Source organism: Doryrhamphus excisus, linkage group LG1 (assembly GCF_037039965.1).
Source record: "Doryrhamphus excisus strain RoL-2023G ecotype Guam linkage group LG1, RoL_Dexc_Guam_v1.1, whole genome shotgun sequence".
In the NCBI taxonomy this organism is placed as follows: Eukaryota; Metazoa; Chordata; class Actinopteri; order Syngnathiformes; family Syngnathidae; genus Doryrhamphus; species Doryrhamphus excisus.
In genome coordinates, this window is record NC_136357.1 from 6,530,467 (window position 1) to 6,554,755 (window position 24,289).

At 41.9% G+C, this 24,289-nt stretch overlaps 1 protein-coding gene across 12 annotated transcripts in view; it reads right to left on the reverse strand.

The window, feature by feature from the left end:
- Positions 1–24,289, reverse strand: part of tjp1b (tight junction protein 1b) — a 74,595-nt gene that overhangs the window by 1,744 nt on the left and 48,562 nt on the right. For 5 of the 12 annotated variants that reach the window (XM_058075564.2, XM_058075570.2, XM_058075571.2 and 2 more), the window contains 26 exons: positions 17,254–17,310; positions 16,957–17,081; positions 16,745–16,847; positions 16,295–16,610; positions 15,886–15,992; positions 14,975–15,143; positions 14,753–14,897; positions 12,998–13,131; positions 12,497–12,602; positions 11,553–11,703; positions 10,968–11,076; positions 10,668–10,887; positions 10,223–10,407; positions 10,043–10,138; positions 9,869–9,951; positions 9,565–9,775; positions 9,389–9,489; positions 8,947–9,297; positions 8,406–8,627; positions 6,542–7,399; positions 5,591–5,682; positions 5,221–5,436; positions 4,979–5,115; positions 3,468–3,924; positions 3,127–3,344; positions 1,665–1,808 (listed from right to left, as the gene is read on the reverse strand). In XM_058075564.2, coding sequence (XP_057931547.2) covers positions 1,665–1,808; positions 3,127–3,344; positions 3,468–3,924; positions 4,979–5,115; positions 5,221–5,436; positions 5,591–5,682; positions 6,542–7,399; positions 8,406–8,627; positions 8,947–9,297; positions 9,389–9,489; positions 9,565–9,775; positions 9,869–9,951; positions 10,043–10,138; positions 10,223–10,407; positions 10,668–10,887; positions 10,968–11,076; positions 11,553–11,703; positions 12,497–12,602; positions 12,998–13,131; positions 14,753–14,897; positions 14,975–15,143; positions 15,886–15,992; positions 16,295–16,610; positions 16,745–16,847; positions 16,957–17,081; positions 17,254–17,310 — 5,113 coding nt within the window. The remainder of the gene's footprint in view (positions 1–1,664; positions 1,809–3,126; positions 3,345–3,467; positions 3,925–4,978; positions 5,116–5,220; positions 5,437–5,590; positions 5,683–6,541; positions 7,400–8,405; positions 8,628–8,946; positions 9,298–9,388; positions 9,490–9,564; positions 9,776–9,868; positions 9,952–10,042; positions 10,139–10,222; positions 10,408–10,667; positions 10,888–10,967; positions 11,077–11,552; positions 11,704–12,496; positions 12,603–12,997; positions 13,132–14,752; positions 14,898–14,974; positions 15,144–15,885; positions 15,993–16,294; positions 16,611–16,744; positions 16,848–16,956; positions 17,082–17,253; positions 17,311–24,289) is intronic. The other 7 variants (XM_058075565.2, XM_058075572.2, XM_058075567.2 and 4 more) reach the window with 6 other exon arrangements.

Genomic DNA, 24,289 nt, shown 5'->3' on the forward strand with positions numbered 1-24,289 from the left:
CAAAAAGAACACATAAAGATAATATCATGTTATCAAAAATGCTCAAATCACGTCCACTTTTCAATTAAGTCAATAGGATAGAATATAATAATACACAATTTTGCATAATCTCACTATAAAATCGAGCTTCAATGTGTTTTATCACACCATTAATAGTCATTTGCATGTCCAAAATATTAGCAAATAGTACAATTAAAAGATAACTCAGTGACATCATCTGGGGGAATGAAAAAGAGAAATAATAATAATACAAATAATCACAATACATTTAAAGACGGCCAAAAACTGTGTCTGATTGGTGGCGCTTTGACCATCTGACCGTTGACCTCAAATATGCAATCTCAGCAACCTTTTTGCTATAATTATAATTATAGTTTATAGGTGTGTCCAAACCTTTTCCACCAAAGGCTGCACACAGTAAAGCTGAAGCATCTTATTATAGCTGAAAACACTTATTACAGATGATTCATATACATATTATTATATACCGTATTTTAAGGACTATAAGTCACACTTTTTTTCATAGGTTGGCTGTTCCTGCGACTTATACTCCAGAGCGACTTATAAATGAAAAAACTGTTTATGTTACATAAACACTTCACACCTTTTCTGTTTATGTTTATTTTTTGTGTAGCTAAATAACCATTGTGTTAGCATATCTTACACCTATTCAGTCTGTTCTCTATTCTTTTATTAATGTTAGAACTTGCCTTCTAAGAGGACGTAATATCGGTTTTGGTGAAGTAGTTTGTAAAATAAATTACCTGCAAAAAATGTGACTTATACTCCAGTGCGACTTATGTATGTTTTTTTCCACCTAATTATGCATTTTTGGCCTTGTGCGACTTATACTCTAGTGCGACTTATGTATGTTTTTTTCCACCTAATTATGCATTTTTGGCCTTGTGCGACTTATGTATGTTTTTTTCCACCTAATTATGCATTTTTGGCCTTGTGTGACTTATAATCTAGTGCGACTTATGTTTGTTTTTTTCCACCTAATTATGCATTTTAGGCCTTGTGCGACTTATACTCCAGAGCAACTTATAGTCCAGAAAATACGGTAATCTTTGTTTTATTAAAATTAGAAAGCAAAACAAATCCCAGTCAAGCTATGCAAAGCAGTAAAATATCTTTCAAGAAAAGACAAGCTAGGGACTTGTATCATTAGAAGCGGTTTTCTTCTGCTAATGATATGGGGTGTGCAAGGGATGACATCTTGCTCCACACAGCAACAAGCTTGTTAGCTCCAAATGTCCACAGTCTGCAATTATTTAACAACTTTAACAACTTGTTCGCACCATTTTAGCTGTTTTTTTTCCTACTCAGTGTGACTCTAATCTTCCTTTGTAATGACAAAATGGGGCCCCGGCTGGACTTTTACATCCTCATTAAGAGGACTGATTGAAATTGGTCTTAAAAGGAATACACAATAAAAATGATCACATTAAACGTTTGCTACTGTGGGGGAAGCCTAGAATACAAAAATAAATTGCAATTTGCATGAAAACATGGCAATAAGGAAATGAAAATAAGAGTTCCATGCATGATGAAGGGGTGAGGAATGTGGAAAGGAAGGTGAACAAAGTCTCCTCTTCAATTATGTCATCTTCTAAGCCCTCCAGACCCAAAAAGAACAGAGAGAGAGAGAGAGGACAGCATACCCGACGAGGAGTCGGAGGATTTTAGAGCAAAAGACCAACCATCAGGGGTCATAGACGCACAGTGAGGTAAGCGCAGCTCCACAGGCTTCTGGAACTTGAGTCCGTGAGGACCGCACATCACCAGCGGACTTAGCAGCGTTTCTCCTGCATGGACATTGCAACAACGTTTAGATTAGAAATATACAACATGATTCATTTGAGGAAAAAAAAAGTCACCAAGAATGAAGCATGAATGTACTACTTGGATGGTGAACTAGAAGTGCATGGTTGCATTTGTTTATGATGTTGTACATAAGTACTGTAATAATTACTTTTTCATTCATTAAATCTATGCCAAAAAAAATACAATCCTCAAAAATTATTGTCCCATGTTGGGCTGCATGCTGGCCTCACAGCTAGGAGACCCGAGTTCAATTCCACCCTCGGCCATCTCTGTGTGGAGTTTGCATGTTCTCCCCGTGCATGCGTGGGTTTTCTCCGGGTACTCGGGTTTCCTCCCACATTCCAAAAACATGCTAGGTTAATTGCCGACTCCAAATTGTCCATAGGTATGAATGTGAGTGTGAATGGTTGTTTGTCTATATGTGCCCTGTGATTGGCTGGCCACTAGTCCAGGGTGTACCCCACCCAAACTTAGCTGGGATAGGCTCCAGCACCCTCTGCGACCCTCATGAGGATAAGCGGTAGAAAATGAATGAATGAATGAATGAATGACCCATGTTGAGATCTAAAGTACAATTATAAACAAAACACACAAAACTTATACAAATAAATAAATACAAATAAAAGTATGACCTTTGTTGTGTGTGGTAGAGATCGCTAAGTCAGCATCCATAGCATCCCCAGTGGGACACATTTAACCCTTTAGACATAGGCATACTGGCATAGGGCATATTGTAAATTACAAAAATCATCAGTGTGACCCAAAGTTTGCAATGGGAGTTAAATGTACTCATCTAATATGCATATTATTATGTTCCCACCTTCAAAACCCACTGGTTTAAATCCTTTTTTAATGCTGTGCCCCTCTTTTAGCCTTGTTTTTAGCTCTGAATGAACAATTGAATGTTGTATTTCGACTCTTGTTTTTACTAAATTTTTTTCCAAGTGTCTTTGAGTATTCTGAAAAGCGTTATGCAAATAAAATTTATTATTATTATTATATTATTGTGCCATTATGAGGCCAGGTTTCAGTACATATCTCTACATAAGAGCTTGGTCTGGAGTGGTCCAGCAAAGCAGGAACAAGAACCAGCAGCTGGTGATCTTTAAACATGTTTACCATCTTGTGCAGATCATAAGCAGCCATATTGTTTTGATGTGAGGAAACCGTTGAATGAAACCGTCCTGAATAGATTGCTGAAAATAAGACAATGGCGTTGCCATCACATGCTGATGTGCAATGTATTGTGGGCTGGGTTTTCTGCTAACAAAAGATGTTTTTCTTCCTGCTCGGACTGACCTTTCTCCTTGTCGAGTGGGGGCAGGATGCTGTTGTCTCGGCACACCTTGAAGTAGATCTCCTGCTCTACGTTCTCTGGGATAGCACCCTGGGGGATGATGATGCTGACGCCCGTTTCGATGGAGCTCAGGACACCTCCATTGCAGTTGAAGACGCCTCGGGCGGTGGCTACCACCGTGTGCCCTTCATCCTCATCGTCATCATCCAGTGCGCCGGGGCTGCAGCAGAGGTCACAGTCATCAATTAGGGTAGTGTCGGAGGGAGAACAATACACAAGAAGACTAGCACAATGACCTCCCTGTGAGATGTGTACCATCAGAGAGACATTATGAGCTCTGTACCTTACGGGGATGGCTTTGGGGATGGCGTTGATGTTGTTGTGCTGGTATTTGGGCCTGTTGTCCATGGTGCGTGTGAAGGTGTCCAGGCCGCTGTCATGGTCCAGAGGTTGAGGTGACACTTGGGGCTTTCCCCCACCGGGCTTGCTGAGGATGTCCGTCTTCACCTGTGTGTTGTTGGGCAGCAGGTTATGGTTGAACTTGGGGCTCTCAAACTTGCGCTCGAAAGGTCGTGCCGAGCTGGTGTACGGCTTGGGGACATAGCGGTTGTAACCGATGGGGGCGGGAGGGGCAATAGTCTTTGAGGGTGCCGTGTCAGTGCCGTTGACCGGCGGCTTGTCAGGGAGGGCTCTCGGGGGCAGATAACCAACCGGTGTGGGTTCATCCCTGCTAGTGGGTCTGAGAGCTGTCAGGTCAGGTTTGGGATTGGGTGAGGTTAGTGGCTCTGGTATGGAGTTAACTGGATGAAGAAGAGAAAATGACATCCCATTATTCACAAAAATAAAAGACCCACAAAAAGTCAAGTTATAATGCAAATACAACATGGGACAGAAAGCATGTAATTAGAGAAATAAGCTCTCAATTGCTGTATAGCCTTGATAATAATTTCCTGAAAAGCATTTGATAAAAGTTTCAAGCATTTTAATGAATACTCTATCAATTACATTGTGCTATTGAACAATATTGGAACAAAATCAATTTAAGTGAGGTGCAGACTTGAGTTAATGCACAGATTAGGGGTGTACGGCCGATATCATCAAAAAAATTAGTATCAGAGTATCGGCTTGAATCTAAAATTTTATATTGGCCTTCGGTCTCGGGCTGATACTTACATTTGGGCATGATACCGGGCCTGATACCAGACAAACCATGTGATGATCTTATTATCACATTCTATTTAATCATGAGCTTATTATCACGTACTATTTAATCAAAAGACCATTTTGTTTCCAGAAAATTTAGTTTATTACATGTATTATATCTAAACAGTGTAAACACAATAATTGCAAAAATATTTAAACAATAATATTTTATCAACAGTCTTGTCTTATCCAATGTCTGACAATTAAAGTTCCATTAATCAAGTTTGGGTTTTTTGGTGACTGGAGAAGCACTAGGAATATTTATAGTGTGTGTTCACGCTCGTGCGCTGTTCTCTGATTGGTTGTTTCACGGGCACGATACCAGAGCAGCGCGCTCTGAGTGGACAGCTACGGGGGCTGATACTGGACATGGTTAAACTCTATATTTTATCAGTATCACTGCCCTGGGCTTTGACACAGTATCATTTCGGTCTTTTCCCGTATCATTCATGGGCGGTTTCTAGGGTACAGGGCCAATTAATACTGTAGTATGTGATAAAGCTGAGTACAACACCGGTAAAGTTTAATATGAACATTCCATACCACAAAATAAGTAATAAATGTATGATTTATGCAGAAATCACATCAAGGCTGAAATATCAATATAGAATCAAAGTGGCATTAGTGTGGCAGGGAGGTTACAGAGCTTACCATCACCAGGGCTGAGTTTAGGCAGTGTATTGGGTGGGATGGCAGAGCCGGGAGGTCCGTACTGAGTGGGGGGGCTGATTTGAGCGAGGGGGTCATATCGTTTCTCCCCTGGACTCACCTTCTCAACAGACTCCACCCTAAGTAAAGACAAACAATAATAGTAGCAATGAAGACTGATAAGTGGAAGGAAAGGCAGTAAAGCTGTTGTTCTGAGAACAGCGCCAAAAGGTGTGTCATTCTACCTGTTGTATGGGTATGACAGTTGAGCTGGTTTGGCGAGATCGTGGAAGCGATTGATGCCTGGATTGGGTTGGCCCATGGCTTTGCTGTCAAAGCTACGACGATCAAAATAGGATAACTGCTTCCTGTAGTATTCCTCATCCTCATCTGGATCATAGTGATTGGAGCGCATGACATCATCAAGTGGTTTTGTGTGAGGCCTTTGTGGCTCAGGAGCCCTTAAAAAAAAAAAAAAACATACAAGTAAGTCATTTTGTGCCCGTTTGTTCCTGCTAAAATGATACATCTTTGCATATCACATGTGCAGAAAAATCAAAAGGCCCTTCCACAACAATGAATGCTTTAAAGAGGATTTGTCCATCAACTACACACCTGTAAGATGACCTTTCCTGCTCCAGGTTGCTGAGAGAATTGGCCTTGAGAACTGGACAAGGTGCGCTTGAAGGCTTAGGAACATCTGCAGGCTGAAAAGGAAAAGGAGGATATTTGTAGTTTTTCAATGATGCCTTTGCAGTTTAACCCCCCTCTTGTGTTAGCTTTCTGGTATTATCTCTTATGTTAATGGGTCGGTTTTGACCCATGTATTAAATCAGCTAAAAAATACACATTAACATTAAGTTACCATCAAATTTGCTTGTCATGTCTTGGTTACCTTCTTAGGCTTCCTCATCCATGAAAATGTTGGTTTTGATACTTTTGGTGTGGGCATGTAGGCCTTTTTTTGTCACTATAACCCTCGATTTCAATGTAAAATGAACGTCAAAAGAATCATATTAATAAATTGAAGGTTCTTTTGTTACTGAGGGCTATAGAAAATATCTCTTAAATCAATTAGTTTGATTTATTTTCTCATTTTAGTATTAATCACTAAAGAAACATCTATGGTGTCCGGGTCAATTTTGACCCATATATATTAATGTCAAGAAAAGGTAGAAAAAGTTATTGTTTTCAGCAACAAAACTTTAGTATAAACTGAAATCAAAAAGCAGAACAGGCATTTTCCTTGGAAAAGGACAAGATGTTCATTCATAGTCATATTATTATAACCGGGTCGAAACCGACCCTAACAATACAGTGGTCATAATTTCAACCAAACCATTTTAAAATTTTGTAAAAATTATTTTTTTTTGGTTTTATTTTGTTGAAATAGAGTTACCTGACAAAGTAAAAAAAAACTTGATGCAATAAACAAATGTTATGTGATTCTTTTTACGCATTAAAATGTAAAAAACGGGTCGGTGCCGACCCTAACACAAGAGGAGAGTTAAGAATGTTACAATTTCAATCAATACCGCATAGTGAGGTGATGGCTGAGATAGTTACCCTGAGAACTGACGAATCTCCTTCTTTTGCCCTGTCCATAGAAACAGACCGTTTATTTTCAAACATCTTCACTCTGTTGAGGACCGACTGCGGTTTCATGGCCGGGTCATCATCCAGGTCTTCCCGTTGGAGAGGCGGGAAGGGTTTGGAGCCTGGCGAGATCACTGGCTCATCTGGGGATGGGAGGGTTTCTGTTTTCGGAGGAAGAGCTGGGGGCTCAGAATTCATTGCGGGCTCATGCATTCCTGCCTTGAAGCCCCGGTGTGGCCCAGGAATGTAGGAGGGCCTTAGACCCGGGTCGCCATAGTACTGCTTTGGCGGTTCTGGTGAACGAGGTGAGTTTATCGGGAAGCCGTGAGTTTCTGCCTCATAAGGAGAGCGGACATCGTAGCCTGCTGGGGGTGGTGGTGGAGGTGGTTCATCATAACGAATGGGCCCGGGTTTACTGTGACGTGATCTTCCATCATACCCCACGGGGATGGTCTCTTCATAGCGTGGCTGCGGCGGGCTGTAGTCCCTCCCCGAGCCATCCTCGTACGGGGACCTGGGATTGTAGTTGATGGGTTGCTGGTGGCCCTGTTGGTAACCTGGGGGCTGGGAGGAAGAGGTCTGCTGGTCATAGGGGGACCATTGTTCGTTGTAATGAGGCACACGGTTGTCGTAGTGCAGGTGAGAGTCAGTGTTGTGAGGCTTTGGTTCTGCGTAGCCGCCTCCATCATAACAGTAAGGCGGGTGGTCGTATTCGCGGTATGGCTGCTTGTCCTGGTATGGTGGCTGGTGACTGTAGCTCATAGACTGCTTCATGCCGTGGTTCACTCGCACAGGTTCATCCATATTGTATAGATCTTTCTTGTACATCTGTGAAAAGACAATATGCTTCTGTTAAAATGCATCGGTGATTAAGCTGAGCTTTTTATGAACCTCTGTGTTCAAAGACAGAGCAACTAGTTGAGGAAAGATATCCCCAAACACCAAATTAACTTCCAAGTGAAAGTGAAACTTCATGGAAGTGAGCATACAATAAGTAACACTTTCCAAATGATGAGGCAATTTGTCAAAGTGCAAATTAAACAAGCAAATATTTGTCCATTATTCCAAAAAAAAAAAAGTTCTGAATGCCTGTTTGACAAGATGCCTTTCAAGAATGACTGTTCATTTGTGTTTTTTTCCATGTTTTATAAGGAAAACAATTTGATTTCTGAAAGGCCTCATTTCAAACATATGATGTATGTAGCCTGTAGACAGCAAATCTAGTCACAGCACTTCCTATGGAACAGGTTTCATTTGTTGGCATCCGCACAGAACAAAACATGTGAACAGAAACACAATGCAGTGTGTTGAGGTGAGTTCTTTTTTTTTCCATAGGGAGAATTGCTTGAGGGAAATCATTAACAAGAGTACTGTCTGCAGGTTAGCTTTCATCATGCAACCAACATTCAGTTTGAATCTAATGCAATGTCAAACTACTGCACTACAACACGACACATCTACTTTTACAGTGCCACTGTAAAGTGCTCGTTTTTTTTCCATCTACAGAAGAGAGTTAAAGCTGAAGGAATCCAAAAAACATTTGGAGCCATGCAAAGGAAGTAAAAGGCAACAGTTAGGGCTGGTTTGTGGATGTCTTCACCCTGGTTAAAGACTCGGATGTACCAGTCCTTCTGGTCTCCCAGGTTCACCATGGTGCATGTGCAGTCTCACACATTCTCTGGGAGCCAGAGGCACACAGTGGGCTCAGTGAGGCACACAGTGTGAGCATTTCATGCAGAGAGCGAGTGGAAAGCATGTGCGAGAAGACAGGCAGTTAAAACAGCAGGCTGGGGGCCCAGGCCCGGTCCAAGTGGCCGGTTCAAACAGCGGGTACCTTTGGTTCTGGACCAGGTGGTCCAGACGGGTGGGGTTCGTGTGGTGGTGGTGGGGGATGAATAAGCTCAGGGGCAGGACTGGGGCTGCTAAGAGAGTCAGCCTGAGAAGCTGCGGCTGCAGCAGGCGGCTCCTCTGGGTGTATACCCTCGAGCTGTACAGGCTGCTCAACAGCAGAGGGCGCTGGAGGCAACGAGGGCATGGGCAGAGAAGCCTCATCTTGCTGTGAAGTATTGTTAAAAGACATTTACAAACACAGCCTGCCAAGGGCACACAAAATAAAGCTCAGCCCAATACCTTGATCCTCACTGAATCAGCCAGAAAAAGGCTCTTGAAATTGTATTTTTTGATCAGATAATATAACAGTAGCTTCTAAAACATGTTTAAAACTTGGCTAGGTCCACATTCATCAAGGAATTTATTACATTGAACCAATTCAGGGCCCAAAAATATGACCTTAACCAATGAGTTATTCAAGTTATTTCTTCTATTCACATATGACAAACACAGGCTAGGATGGTTTACAGGACTCGGATTATTACCTGTTGCGGAGACGGCAACTTATATCCAGTGGGGTCTATACGATTAGCAGGGTCTGGTGGCACTGGGTGCTGGTATCCAGGGTAACCAGGCGTGTCCTGAATGACAGGTGGGTCTTCTCTCACAGGTTCGGAAGACCGTGTGATGGCGGGCTCCGTGGGCAGACCCACCTCGTCGTTCAACGTCTCATCGAGTTCCTGATCTGTGTATGCACCTCCTTCTGTGTCCGTGTCCTCGTAGTCGGACGTGTGCCGGCTGTCCGTGCTGTACATGGAGTACTCGCTACCCGGTGCAGACAGGTAGGACAGGCGGTCGTCGTGGATATCCAAATCATCCTCCGTGGTGCCGTCCGCCTGAAAAGAAACCATTTATCTTTGGACTCACAACTCACATTACATTGTTCTCCATTGCGGATTTATTAAAAACAATAGGCTTGTTGCTCACCTTGCCCTCGGATACCCAAACAAGCTGGTTCTGTTGTTGTTGTATTGTTTCTTTAAGTGCTCCGTACCAACCATCATTCATGTTGTTCAAGTTGATAGTGGCTGTAAAAAAGATTTGTTGGTAATTAATGTAAGAAAAATAACTCAACTTTTTAGTGCCTTTCTGTGACCACTCACTAGTGAACAGGTGATGATTATTCTTCCTCAGTTTGATGGCTCGCTCATAGAGTTTTCTGGCGCTTTTCCTAGACTCTGGACAAAGTCTTGTCCTCATGTTCTTCACACCTTGCTTGTTGTCAGGATTTAGGAAAACAACAATTGGGTACCACTGAGCATAGTTCAGTCTGTCCACAGCATTAGGGGTGATGTCCAACACAGCGTGTTTGTCCTTTATGAGAGAAGAAGTGAAGAATGAAAGTAAGTAGGGTGTGAAGAAAAATCTACGAAGCATTTTGGATGCAAACAAAAGCAGAGTGCTCACTCGGTCAATTATTTGTTTGATGGTGTGAAGACGAATAATTCCTGAACTCCGTTGGTCTGTTCCCGCATCTCTTGGCTCACTCTCTGGAAAACAATTAGAATAATGTGTAACATTTAAAACATAATTATTCCTTTGTACATTGTGTGCATTATTATTCATTATTCATAAACATACTTGCAAGCTCAAAAAGATCCGGCTCTTCTCTGGAGAGTTTTTCTCGCGCAACATCAGCAATAGGCCCAAATATGACAACAGGCCTTAGAAAACCAGCTACAATTGCACACACAAAAATAAAAAATTGTTGATTTGGAATACAGATACACCATTTAACGAGTGCATTACCAGATTACTCACCTTCTCGCAGTACAACCCTTTCATATGCTGGGAATTTTGTCTGGACTGGCTGCGAGGAAAGATCTTCTCTGCTCTTCCGGAGGTTCCTTTTTGAACTGCGAAGACCACGGAACCTCCAGAAGTCCGCCCTGTCACCCCCGGCTGTTTTGGGGAGTGTATACTGCACACTGGAGAGCTGCTCTGCTCTGTTGACATACCGCAGGGAAGACAGAACAATTGACACATAAAGATAATGAAAGTGTCATAAACTTGGCACTGCTGATGTCAATACTGCCAGCAGCTAAGAGCATTTCAAGAAAATGACAGATTTAAAATAAATAACAAGACTGAACCCCCCAATGCTCCATTCGTTGTCGATTCACTACACAATACTGAACACCATTAACAACAATTCTATGTGAAGGTGTACTTAATGTTGCGTGATCTGTCTATGAGGGTTGGTCACCTGTTTTTGTTGGGGATGATGCCCCTTTCCACCTCCTGATGGTTCTTGCCAATGCGGATCGCGAGCCAGGAACCCAGCTTGCCGTTGTAGAGGGTGTCCACCACACGGAACACCTCCCCCTTGTTAAAGCTTAACCCGTATGGAGATTCCTTTTCATACTCAAAGTGGGTTCGGATGTAGAAGGAGTCGCCCACATCAGACTCCACGATCCGTCGATAGACTGGAGAGGAAATCAACTGATCAGCTAGGAAATCAAATAAACTGTGGTTTTCTCACGGTCCTTTTAGTCGCATCACTTACCATCTTTCTTCTTTTGAGCCAATATGGTTACCTCTTCACCTTTAGGAAGGTCCAGGAGGAACAGTACCGCCTCCTCTCGGATTATGTTTGCAAAATCAACATTGTTTACCTGCAATTTGATGAAATTAATTATTTCTGATTCGTTTTTCACAGAATAATATTTAGCTTTTTAGTTATTTTAAGCTAAATCATAAGCTTTCTTTTGCTCTTCTGTTCTCCGTGTTGCCTGGGAAACTGCAGGTTTTAGTAGTGTATAAGAATTCAAGACATCCCTTAAAGAAAAGAGGTGTAACAAAAGAGATATACGGCTGTGAGGAAATGGTGCAAACAGTGAAAGGAAACTGTTTTTGTGTGTGTGTGCTCCCTCAGGTCATTGCTAAGAGACTGGCCCACAGCTACAGGAATTCTACAGCGAGCATTGTGTACAAGCAGGACTGGGAAAAAAAAAAAAAAGGGGGGGGGGCGCTTGGTTGGGCTGCATACATACAATAAAACATACCCACTCAGCTCCGTAATTATTTACATTACGAGAGAACAACTTTCTAATCTTATTGTACAGATTACAGTCATTTTAAAAACACTTACCCTGAGAATTTGGTCTCCCTCCTCCAGGCCCTCCTTCGCGGCTGGACTATCCTCCAGCACTCCAGCAACAAAGATGCCGACGTCATTCCCTCCCGCCAGCCGCAGCCCCACGCTCTCACCCTTTTTGAACTTTACCAGCTTCATGCTTGGCCTGAGGAAGGAGGATGAAGAAAACAGTCAGACTTTATTAGACGTGATGCCCTTTTAATGGAATTCTGTTTTGCAAAACAAGCTCGACAGTGACTGGATCTCTGACTGCTATCCAACAACGTATTTTCTTGAGTACAAACTACTAACAGCATAATAGTTGATGACAAAACTATAAATGTCACAAATGTGCCTTTCTAAATCAATTTAGATATTTTATAATTGATAATTGATAAATATAAGAATCAGCACCAGGCAAAGCATCAATGTTCAACCATGTAATTTTATATATTTTATAAAAACTTTGGGGCGGCACGGTGGTTGAGTGGTTAGCGCGCAGACCTCACAGCTAGGAGACCAGGGTTCAATTCCACCCTCGGCCATCTCTGTGTGGAGTTTGCATGTTCACCCCGTGCATGTGTGGGTTTTCACCCACACAGTCTCCCTCTTTTAATGCTAGGTTAATTGGCGACTCCAAATTGTCCATAGGTATGAATGTGAGTGTGAATGGTTGTTTGCCTATATGTGCTCTGTGATTGGCTGTACCCCGCCTCTCGCCCGAAGACAGCTGGGATAGGCTCGAGCACCCCCGCGACCCTCGTGAGGAAAAGCGGTGAAATGGCTATTTTATCTCTCTGATTTTTCATCAAGTGTAATGCTTTTGTGAGCACAAAGGTTACAGTCACTTTGGCTTTGTAGTTAAAGATCTGTCATGTCGTATGACATTATTTTCAATCAAGTATTATCTTTGCCAAGGCTACATTTGTGACACGGCTCATTTATATGCACACTGGTACCGAAGTATGCTGTCGTCATGAGCGGCGCTTGGCACAGGAGCGTCAGATGGGCTGACAGGCAGGTCGACATCAGGCTGTCCAGGCTGGGCATACACGGGCTTTGGCTCTAAATGCACAAAATTGTCATAGAAATAAAATGAATTGATTATTCCTATACAAAAAAAAGTCAACAATAATTAAAAAAAACAATAAGTGTTAAACACACACGCACACAAACACACAATGTAGGCACATGGTGTCCTAAGCAAGGAGGACAAGCAGAGTGCTGCAGGCTGGAGAGAGACGTCAGACTAAATCAGCTCATATGGTTTATTTTCACTTGGCTCCAGGCAAACTAAGCCTGGCTCAGCAGGCATCGGAAGCTGAACTTTTTCTTGGAATTTATGCTTACGCACAAGCTGTGTCAAGCTAGATTTCTTATTTGTTGTTATTCTGTAGCTCATGACATAGGAAACACATTGACAAAAATTGGCTTTAACCGCTGAGGCTTGTGGCTCTGACCTGGAAGGGGCGGAAGTTGTTTCTCATCCCGAGCGAGTGCTGCCTCCTTCGGCTTGGGCAGAGGAAGTTCCTCTGAAAGCTTTGCTGGTGTTGAGGCCGCTTTTGATATCCGCTCTTCATCTCGACTTCTGTGACTTGAGAGTGAGAGGATGTGGATTTGTTCAATTTGACTTAAAACATGGAGGAGACACACAAGAACCATCCTGTAAACTAACTACAGTACAAACAGGCTTTCACTACACTGAAGTGGGTTAAAACTTTGTGGCAGAAAAAAAATCAAAACAGGTCAAATGAACAGCTTGCTGCGTCTGTCTTCAAGGGCACAGCTTTCCTGTTTTATATGTTCTATTTTTAGAGCATCTCATCTGCTGTCTTCAAGGTGAACATAAATGCATAGTGGTAAGGATGTTGTGAATATATCAATACATTGCAGAAGTCATCATCAGGGTCACATAAACAGTGGTGTCTTTGCATGAAAATCACATACTTGGCCGTAAAAGCGATACACCAACTCACCACCTAACTTAATGTTTACAGCTCACTAGTTGATTTCATCAGTACGGGCAAAATGCCAACCCAGCACGAGGATTTATACAGCGTTGTCATGTGGGGCTGAGGTATGTCGACAACATTGGCATTCTGAACAAGCTGCTCCACTGCCCTGGTAGCCACGTTAGACGTTGATACAGTGCTTTTACAGACTTTAATTTCCAGTGCGACGTTCCTATTTGCCATTCTACCAGGAGAGTCGTCTAACAAACCAAGAAAAAAGCAGCTATGTAACACATCTTTAATGTCAATTTAGAATAGACTGTAATACTGTGTACTGTCAATTGTTCCTGCAGCGTTACAAAATTGTGATATTCCAAATTGATGTTAAAATGACACAAAAATCGAAACTTGTGACTACCAACTTGTGACACCTTTGGTGAGTTTCAGAGACAAAGAGCTGATTCAGTAAAGTAGCTCAATGAAAAAATAAATAAATAAAGTGTGCCGGGAGAAAACCCACGATGGGGAGAACATGGTTTAGTCATTTATTACTAACTCCTATTCCGACAAAATTCCGAAAAAGTGGGGTGCATGTGTGCTATTTACTCACTTTATTCATTCATTCATTTTCTACCGCTTATCCTCATGAGGGTCGCGGGGGTGCTGGAGCCTATCCCAGCTGTCTTGGGGCGAGAGGCGGGGTACACCCTGGACTGGTCGCCAGCCAATCACAGGGCACATATAGACAAACAACCATTCACACTCACATTCATACCTATGGACAATTTGGAGTCGCCAATTAACCTAGCATGTTTTTGGAATGTGGGAGGAAACCGGAGTACCCGGAGAAAACCCACGCATGCACGGGGAGAACATGCAAACTCCACACAGAGATGGCCAAAGGGTGGACTCACTTTATTTGTGTTTACAATTTTGGTTGGAAAAAAGTGGTATTATAATATAATATAGAAGACCGGTAAAATAGGCAAATTATATTAATTAATACAACAATGCTTTACAAAATGTTCACCTATATAAGTAGTATAGTTTAAAAGATTATGCAAATTTTGTTAAGAAAAAAATAATAGTGACCAGCAGTGATTTTTGCCACAAAATTGACCAGATATTTACAAACTGTACCAATTTCTACCGGTATTGACAAGGGACTGTGTAAAAGTCAAAGAATCTGTGGGAGTTTTGCATCAAAACACACTGAAGCAGAAATAAGCAAAAAGAAGATAAAAATATATTGGTGCTCCTCACCTGCCATTGCTGATTTGAAGTGGCGAGTGTCTGGAGTGATCTGACGGTTCCGATCGCCTGTCTGGAGAATGGGAGCGGCTGTTCCGACGTCTGTCATGCGATCGATTGGAATGGTCAGATGCCAGCGAATGGATATCTGAAATGTCTGGTAACACACATGCCACTGTTTGTTTAATGCCCACATCGGTCAAAGCGGCCAAACACTGAACGCCACACACTCACCGTCTCTATCAGAGGCGTTTGCTGAAGCAATGCTGTCATCGAGGTCTGGGATGTTCAGCAAGGTCGCCCTGTCATCCCTCTGAACAACCATTTTTAACTTGCCCTTTGACCTTTCTATCAGTTTCTTGGCATCGATCAAGGAGAGGTTTTCTGTCACTGTGCCATTGATCTATGAGAATCAGAAGAAAGATTGTTAGCTATAACATGATGAAGAAACTAATTTTCACGTTCAAGGATGTCTCCATTTGACACTTTTATACCGTATTTTATGTACATGATTGGATTTGAAATTAAGAGCAGCATCAGACATATTGTGTATATCAGGGTGAAATCAAATTAAAGAGTGATGAGAAGCAGGCTGACAAGGAAAAAAAAACCCCTCATGAGATTCTTCATTGGGTACGTAAGCCAATATGACCTCCCTTTCAAAACATGATCATTTCAGTTTTGATTGACACTGAAAGGTAATACTTTAACTATTCTTATTTCAGACCTCATTAGATTGTGCACAGATACTTTGGTGTTGAAACTGGAGAGTAAAAAGGTAAGTGTGCATAGTTTTATTTTTAATTAATTCCTTTTATGCAAGAACAGAGTTGATGATAATTGATTGAGAGCGGTTACAGTTGAAAAGATACCTGTTACACGCACACAGCTACATTATGCACGCTGCAGAAAAAGAGGAGCTTCTGGAAGCACATCAGGTTGCATCTGTAAGTGCTGTTACGCAACATTTGACAGCATAAAACAGCAATAAAAAGCAAATGAAGGGGCTGCTTCCTTACAATTCCGTTACATTAGCACTTCTTATTTCCACTCCTAACCATACCAAAATAGACAAAGAGGACACCATGCTAAATTGTTAGTTGCTTCATTCATATTTAATGTTTTATGATGTTTCCTCCCTTCACCTTCAGTACGACGTCCCCCTCCTGGATGTTTCCATCCCTGGCTGCCAGGCTCTCGGGGGAGATGTCCTTGACGAAGATGTGGCTGGCCAGGCGCAGGCCATACTCTGCTTGGAGAACGACAACAACAAAGACAAGGTTAGCACAGAGTTCACAAGACGGCAAAGCGCTGACCACGTTCAGGCGCTACTTCCACCGGGATTAACCAAAGTGAAGATTAAAGAAGATTTTACTTAGATTTATTTGAGTTAACTTGGATTCTGCTGCAGCTGGCAAGTTTTTGCGGTGGCTGGAAGTTAACCAAAAATGACTTGGGGAGTTCTTATTCTAAAGCTGATTCAACTATTAATAGCTGAGTAAAATAAAATTGAACAAATTTTTCCTTCTCGAGCCCCGACTTTGTGAGCCTCACCTTCATTTTTACGTGATTTGACCAGCGTGACCTTGGCGGGACGAGGGGGCAGGTTATGTGAGCGGTGATCCGACCGCGGTGAGAGACTTCTCTCTCGTGAGCCACTGCGTTCACGTTCTCTGTCCCGTCGGCCGCAGCTCCGACCGCTGCGCCTGCCCATGGCTCCGCCCACGCCACTGTATGCGCCACTCCGTCCGCTCCGCGTCTCATATATCTCTTCATCGTAGCTGTCCTCCTCCTCATCATGTTCAGACATCGTTTCCCGCTCCCCAAGGCGACCCATGGGGACGTGCACCTTCCTTTTCCGTCTGATTGTCTGGTCAAAGTAAACACGATAAGTTACAGTTACAGAGAGGTCACATAAGTCTGACTCATTAACCACACACTTCATATGTGTCAATAACAAAATGAAATTGTAATACAATAACTAATAATAGGACGTGGACTCACAATTTTGGCAATTTTACCACTTTTACGAAGCTGCTGGACTGCATATGCATGCTCCACATTGTCCATGGACACAGCATTGACCATGACAACTCTGTCATTTTCCCTAAAGGGAAGAGACGTCAGTGACACATGCTGGAGTCTTACTGGAGCAGGATGGGGGAATATAATAGTACTAATTAGACTGTGATGCCAATAATAGCAGAGGAACTTACTGGAGTAGGCCCTCAGCTGGGCCGCCTTTTAGCACATCTGAGATGACAATGGAGGTCTCGCCGCTCTGAAAATGAGGGTTATCGCGACCTCCTGATATGGCTATCCCGAAGCCAAACCCTGGTGCCTGTATAGAAAAATACAGTATCTGCATCAAAATTACTGTGCAACATGAGGGAAGTGTCTGAATTTTGACTGCTTTGTGTACATTGTACAACCACAATATGCATGCAAAACAGTAAACATACAAATATATTTGGACCAGGACTAGTTTGCAAAGATGAAGTTTGAATACCAACCCTGTGCAGTGTTACAGTGTGCTGTTCCCAAATGACAGTCTCCTCCATAGCTGCGCTCTAGAAAACACAACAATAAAGACAGTGATTAAAATGCAGAAAATTAATTCCACCAGCAGATGTCATGTTGACAGCTGTTGTTGTATCAACACATTTTACAGTGTTCCAAATATCATAACTTGGGTAAAATTTTGAATTTCCAAACATTAATTTTAGTGTGGTTTAGTGTGAGTACCATAAATTCCAGTGGATAAGCGTCATCCACTACATTTAAACAAAAAAAAAAAACTTGTACATATAAGCTGCATGTGTCCACATCACACACACACACACACACAAGTCCATGAGGACCGGGCAGCATTTTATTTGGCAAATTTCAGTTCCCGACTAAAAAAAAGAGAGAAAAACAGCTTTTGTGAAAAGATACATTTGAAGCATAACTTTTACTTTGACAAATATTTTTTTGCTTTTCTGAAAACTCAAATATCTCGTCGATAAGGTCGCCAGCTGAAAAAGTGTGAGCAGCCCTGGGTTATGGTGTACTCAACACAGTAGGTACAATGATAAAACCCCTGCAAGATAAAATGAGGCCACACTGACAGAGTCAATGAAATTAAAATGCAACCTTGGTCACAGTAACCCCCCTGAGAGGAAGAGATGAAGGTCGACTCCTCAGCTGTTGGGGGCGACCTTGTCCTCAGCGCCCCCCCCTTCATTCTTTAACTGATCGCTGCTTCTTCATCATTTCACGTCCACTTGCTGTTTAAAGTATGTTACAGTAGGTTTGAGTATGTATGAATGAGTACAGTAGGCATGAGGATAAACTGACCCATTTACTACTTGATGCATCTGAGGTACGGTAGTAGTAGTAGTAGCAGCTCAGTGACACCTCCAACAAGGGCTACTCATCTTTTCTATTAGAGATCATAATGTTTTGCCATCCCGTGGGAGTTTCTCATGTGAGTTACTCCTTGCTACTTTAACCAGTTATCGTGGTGTTGGGCTCTATCTGGGCTTCTGCTAGACAGACCTGCAGGGGCAGAATCGGGAAACGACTGTTTGTATAGATCTTGGACATAAATAATATATAACATACACTCATCACATATAAGCATTGACAGTGTACTTTTTGTGGTGGCTCATCAATGTAACATTAGTGACACCTAGTGGCCAGTGGAGAATACAGTTTGTAAGGAGCGATTAACAATGCACTTCAATTGCTTTATTCACAGGGAACACATATGCAGTGACCATTCACACAGGAGCTGCTGTCAGCCACAACTCATAACAGTATCGGCTCTCGCTACACTGCTAACCAACCAACCAATCAGCAAAAAAACAAGCAAAATGGGACAAAGCGCTGCCCCCATTAAACATGCAAAAACTGTGGGATTTCTAACTGTATATTATTTTTTCCGGTCACAAGCGACTGCTTGTATCCAAATGCCAATATCGGAGACTTGAGATGCAGTCCGATATAATTATCGGGACATCCTTAGTCGGCACACAAAAGTGAGTACACTCACATTTCTGTAAAAAAAAAAAAAAAAAAAAAATTTCATGGGACAACACAAAAAAAATGATACAACGTGATGCAGTCAAGTGGCAACTGGCAACAAAAGTGAATAACCCTTATATATATATTAAACTCCAGTAATTGGGCCTTAGCTTAGCTTAGCTATTTTCTCACTGGGGTCATGTGACTAATTGGTGTTGCAAGGTTGTTGTTCAATTAAAAAGACCAGTCCAGTGATATTTTGTCATTCTATTTTTCTTAAAAGTAATGTTATAATCTCGTCTCATGGACCAGTCTCGCACATCGCCTCATCTCATGAGTCGGGTGCCTCGTGACCCACCTCGTATCCACACTAAATATTGATACTTTATCCTCAAATTTGGGTGTTTAGACATTAATGGTTGTCTGTGTAGTTATTATAGGGGCAACACATTCACACTGTTAGCCAAGCTGTAAAATAACTCTACATTGTAAGTATTACAAGTGTTGTGTCTTTGTCCTATGAAAAGATTATTTGCTTTTAGACTTCTGCTTCAAAGGACTCCTTTAAAGAGTCAAAAAGTACTGAAAAACATCAAAAGTGCTTTTAAGTGCCCACCAGTTTTTTTTAAATCCCTTTTACACAGACACTCTCTCTCTCTCTCTCTCTCTCACACACACACACACGCACACCCCTTCGCCTTTGAAGCTCTCTGGTTTTGCTTTTTCCTCCTGCAGAGCTGGTTGCTCCAGCAACTGAGGGGGACCACTGTAGGGTTCTTTAAGTGGCCTGACATTTGCAGAGCTTGTCAGGAGGACGCTGCTGCAGTTTGGACACCAAAAGGTCTCTCTGTACCTTTCGGATGATGAAAATAACCTTAAACTTGTAAGGAAAGGATTATGGATGATGGGCAAAACTAAAAAAAGTGCAGTTTTAACACATCTATCTACTAAAAAGGCATTTATCACTAGCCCAAGCTAGTGTTGCCTATTACAATAAACCACATTGGGCTTTTCCTTGACCCATACACCAATAACATTTTGTCCAACATGTAAAAAAAGTAGCAATATGAAGATCATCATTAGTGTTATGATAACAGCTCGTGTACTGACGGACGTTCAAGCTGCACCAGTGAACAATGTGTTTTTGCAGTGCACGTCTTGCCTGAGCACAAACAACCGGTGCCAACACAAGCCTCATGCCACAAGGCAAAGCCAACCCTGGCAGGGTTGGTGGAGATGCTCAGGCCGTGCTTGGGGTGGAATACGACTAAACAACTTGGGAGAAGCCACAACCCAGATGGACAGTCAAACAGATGGATCGCACAGCTGAAAGGCAGGAAATATGTGGTCACAATGGACTGTGTCGAATCAATACACAATATGTCACACTAGAATTCAATAGAAGCACGAACAGCTTCCCAGTAAAAGAATTGTCCAATAATGTCTATACAAACTTAATTAGGTGATTAATGATGATTAACTCCATGATTATTCAATTACCAAAAAAAAACAAAGTACTGCGGTGTTTAAGTCACAACATAATAAAAGCAGCAAACCTTCTCAGAAAACAGAACAAGTCAATAGAACCAGTTGGCTTTTTTTTTTTTTTTTAAATCTGTGGACTTGATGATAAATGTCCACAATAGATGTGTCACTATAAGGGCTGCAGCAACAAATCGATAAAAATCGACAATTAAAACAAATTTCATTAGCGATTTGTTGTGTGGCCCGATTAATGTGTCACTCACTACATTGCAGAAGCGTTTACTTCACCTCTAGAGATTTGTCAATGCTTGCTGACAGAATTAATAAAATTGATAAATGTCAAAGAGTACACTGTTTTCCCCTTGGAGGTGGAAAAGCACTATACAAGTGAAAGGCAATATACCATTTATTTGGAGCATTTGGAAACACTGAGTCCCACACAATCGACGCCATACTTGTTTACAAGTGAGCTCAGCAGAAGTTACAAGAGACAGTGAAAAACAGGTGACACTTTTCTGGTACGGGAATTGGACAAAACCTGCCACACATTCATCATGGGTCCTGGCAGGACCTAAAGAAGGCAAAAAATCCTACTTTTCTGATGGTTCGTTTTTTGCCCGTTTTTCAGGTCCGCCGCTGTTGCAAATCATACTTTTTTGAGGTGTTTAAACAACACTTTTCTGGTCAAGTAGGTGGACAAAACCCAACACAAATTCATCAGGGGTCCAGGCAGGACCTAAAGAAGGCAAAAAAATCAGACTTTTCTGACGGTTTGATTTTCGCCCGTTTTGGAGGTCCTCGGCTGTTGCTAAACCCACAGCACAAACACGGGTAATCCCACCTTATTGGAGCTTTTCTTTTCTAAAAATCAATGATCAGAGCTATTTTTTTTTTTATATTATTGGACTAATCGGTACAACGTCATAATTCCTCTTATCGATCCAATAACCATCATAGAGCCTTGGTTTTAATCTTGTGATATCTTGTGACACCCCTAGTCCACAACATGAAATAAATCGTAAATATTAACTTAACAAGTCACAAAGGGAGGTTTATTGTACATGCGCTTTCATTTTCGCTTCAGTTTGCAGTCACGTTAAAATTACGGTGCAAGCTCCCGAAAATGCTCCTCAGCAGAAAAACTTGTGGTTCTTTCATGAGTACAATATATTTGTTGTTGTGTTGTGTGGTTTGGGGGAAAAAGCACTTCCTTTTTCAATCAAGCCCCCCTGGGACCTGAGGAAGCCCATTAGCTTGCCCTTGTGTTGAGAAGTGTTAGAAACTTGCATCTATGAGCCTCAATACAATATCAAAGTATAACTTTGACGGATCTCTTGAGGACACGAGCACATTTTGACAAAATCTACAGGTGAGTGTTTTATGAGCAGCATTGAAGAGAAGCATTTGCTCAAGATAGTTTAGTGTTACCTCTCATAAATCATGGCTGAGTGAAATTACAGTGATGCACGTGCGGTATTTGCTAAATACAAAGACCAGAGGAACTTACATCAGTTCATTATGGGAACTACAAAAGCATCTCCAGGCTACTGAGGATACTCAGTACATCCAGCAGCAGCATATGACGACACCAATCATAGCAAGGACACCACAGCCCAAACCTTCCTTCCCGTCTCTCAACTGAAAAACAACACTAATTATGATCTCAGATGACATATAGTAGAGATACATCCCAATGCTTCCTTTGATTCGCACGCAGAAGGGAGAGACGTCCTCTCCCAGCATCCTTCTTCAAAATGGATCCCCTCCCCACAACTCTCTTTACACGCTCATGGGATTGAAGCAAATCCCCTCGGGCTTGGCAGCGATCTGTGTGGGATCTGCAGTTCCGCTATAGCATGGGACTCCTCTGTGCTAGTGAACATCCATCCGCAGTGTAAACTGCTGTATCGGATTTAACCCTTGGGCTGCCGCATTGACTCGCAAGTATTGATGCCTCACGGCGTGATGCACATTTTTTTTTTACTCCTCTCTTCCCCTGTGCAAGTCAGAGTGAACAGGACGGTGATGTCATACATAGGAGATGACGCCTATAAAAATGCTGTCGGTTTTGTTCAGGCCAGTAAACACTTACAAAACTAAGCAACCAAACATTCATTCATTCATTCATTTTCTACAGCTTATCCTCACAAGGGGGTGCTGGAGCCTATCCCAGCTGTCTTCAGGCGAGAGGCGGGGTACACCCTGGACTGGTCGCCAGCCAATCACAGGGCACATATAGACAAACCATTCACACTCACATTCATACCTATGGACAATTTGGAGTCGCCAATTAACCTAGCATTTTTTGGAATGTGGGAGGAAACCGGAGTACCCGGAGAAAACCCACGCATGCACAGGGAGAACATGCAAACTCCACACAGAGATGGCCGAGGGTGGAATTGAACTCGGGTTTCCTAGATGTGAGGCCTGCGTGCTAATCAATTGACTGCCATGCAGCCAGCAACCGAACAATTAAAGCAAATTAAACAGAGCCTAAAAAGCTGGTGTGGAAAGTGGAAACTAAGTAGTTCCCCATAAAACCAGCTAACGAGAAATGTGTGCACAATTCATCACTCAATAAAATGTGCTTTTTCTTCCTAACCACATAGAGGAAAAATCCCTCACTACATGTATCAGTAGTGGTTATTAAAGGCTGACATTATGTTCCTCTTTGTAATGCAGCTTGTGTTCCAGGTCACATTGAGAAGATAGGTGTGACAGCTATGACACGAAGGTACAACGCAACGCCCCGATGCTGTATCAGGGATTCATGATTCATGCATAAAGTGACCAAGATATGACCACAGAAACAAATTTCAGCAAGCGTAAAAATCCCCATATTCCTGACATATATTGTACACTATGTTTGATATAACATAACAGCAGATGTCTGTGGGGTGACCAGAAGAGGTCTATGTGCAGCAGATGCTTTTGCAGTCTGACACAGTAGTAGCATTTTTGCAAGGAAACATCGTCCAGTCAAATGTGTCAAGGACTCTTCCCCAAAAAAGACTCAATGTTGTTATCAAAGTAACAGGTGCTTAGAATAGAAGAGAATGAGCTTTTACTTATCAGGCAATGTGGAAATACTGGATTTACAGCAGCAAAGTAGACATTAGCAGCACAGAAAAACAAAAATCAAGTACATATTTCCAACAGTGTCAACAAAATATTTAAATACTGGGGGTGAGTTGGATTCTCCAGCATCCATTACAGATTTTTGCATTTTTGTCGGTACGAGTATGAAACGAGTACAGCTCGTCAGTATCCATATTTATGACGGAAAATCCTCATTATGTATTCACTCTACTCCCGATATATTTCCGCAAGTTTTTATTAGAATAAAAACTTAACATGAGGACATTTTTTTTACCGTATTTTCTGGACTATAAGTCGCTCGAGTATAAGTCGCACAAAAATGCACAATTAGGTAGAAAAAAAACATACATAAGTCGCACTGGAGTATAAGTCGCATTTTTTGCTGGCAATTTATTTTACAAACTACTTGACCAAAACAGACATTACGTCATCTTGGAAGGCAAGTTCTAACAATAAAAGAATAGAGAACAGGCTGAATAGGTGTAAGATATGCTAACACAATGGTTATTCAGCTACACCAAAAATAAACATGAACAGAAAAGGTGTCCAGTGTTTATGTAACATAAACAGCTTTTTCATTTATAAGTCGCTCTGGAGTATAAGTCGCAGGAACAGCCAACCTATGAAAAAAGTGCGACTTATAGTCTGGAAAATATGGTAATTTTAAAGCATCATGCAAGATGCGCATTAAAAAATCGTATCTAGAAATAGCAGCTAAAGCAGACCATTCTATGTAAATACAATTCTAAATACAAACAGAAAAAGTGAAATGTAATTGTTTTTTATGACAAACCATTAGCTAAATGCTCTGAATTTGAGTGCCATATTATTAAGGTACTTGCCTTTTTTGAGTCGCCGGGCTTCTGCTATGAGGGAGATACAGCGCAAATCCAGTCTATATTGATATCAGTGATATGGCTAATTCTTCAAGTGAATATTGATATTTTAAAAACATCT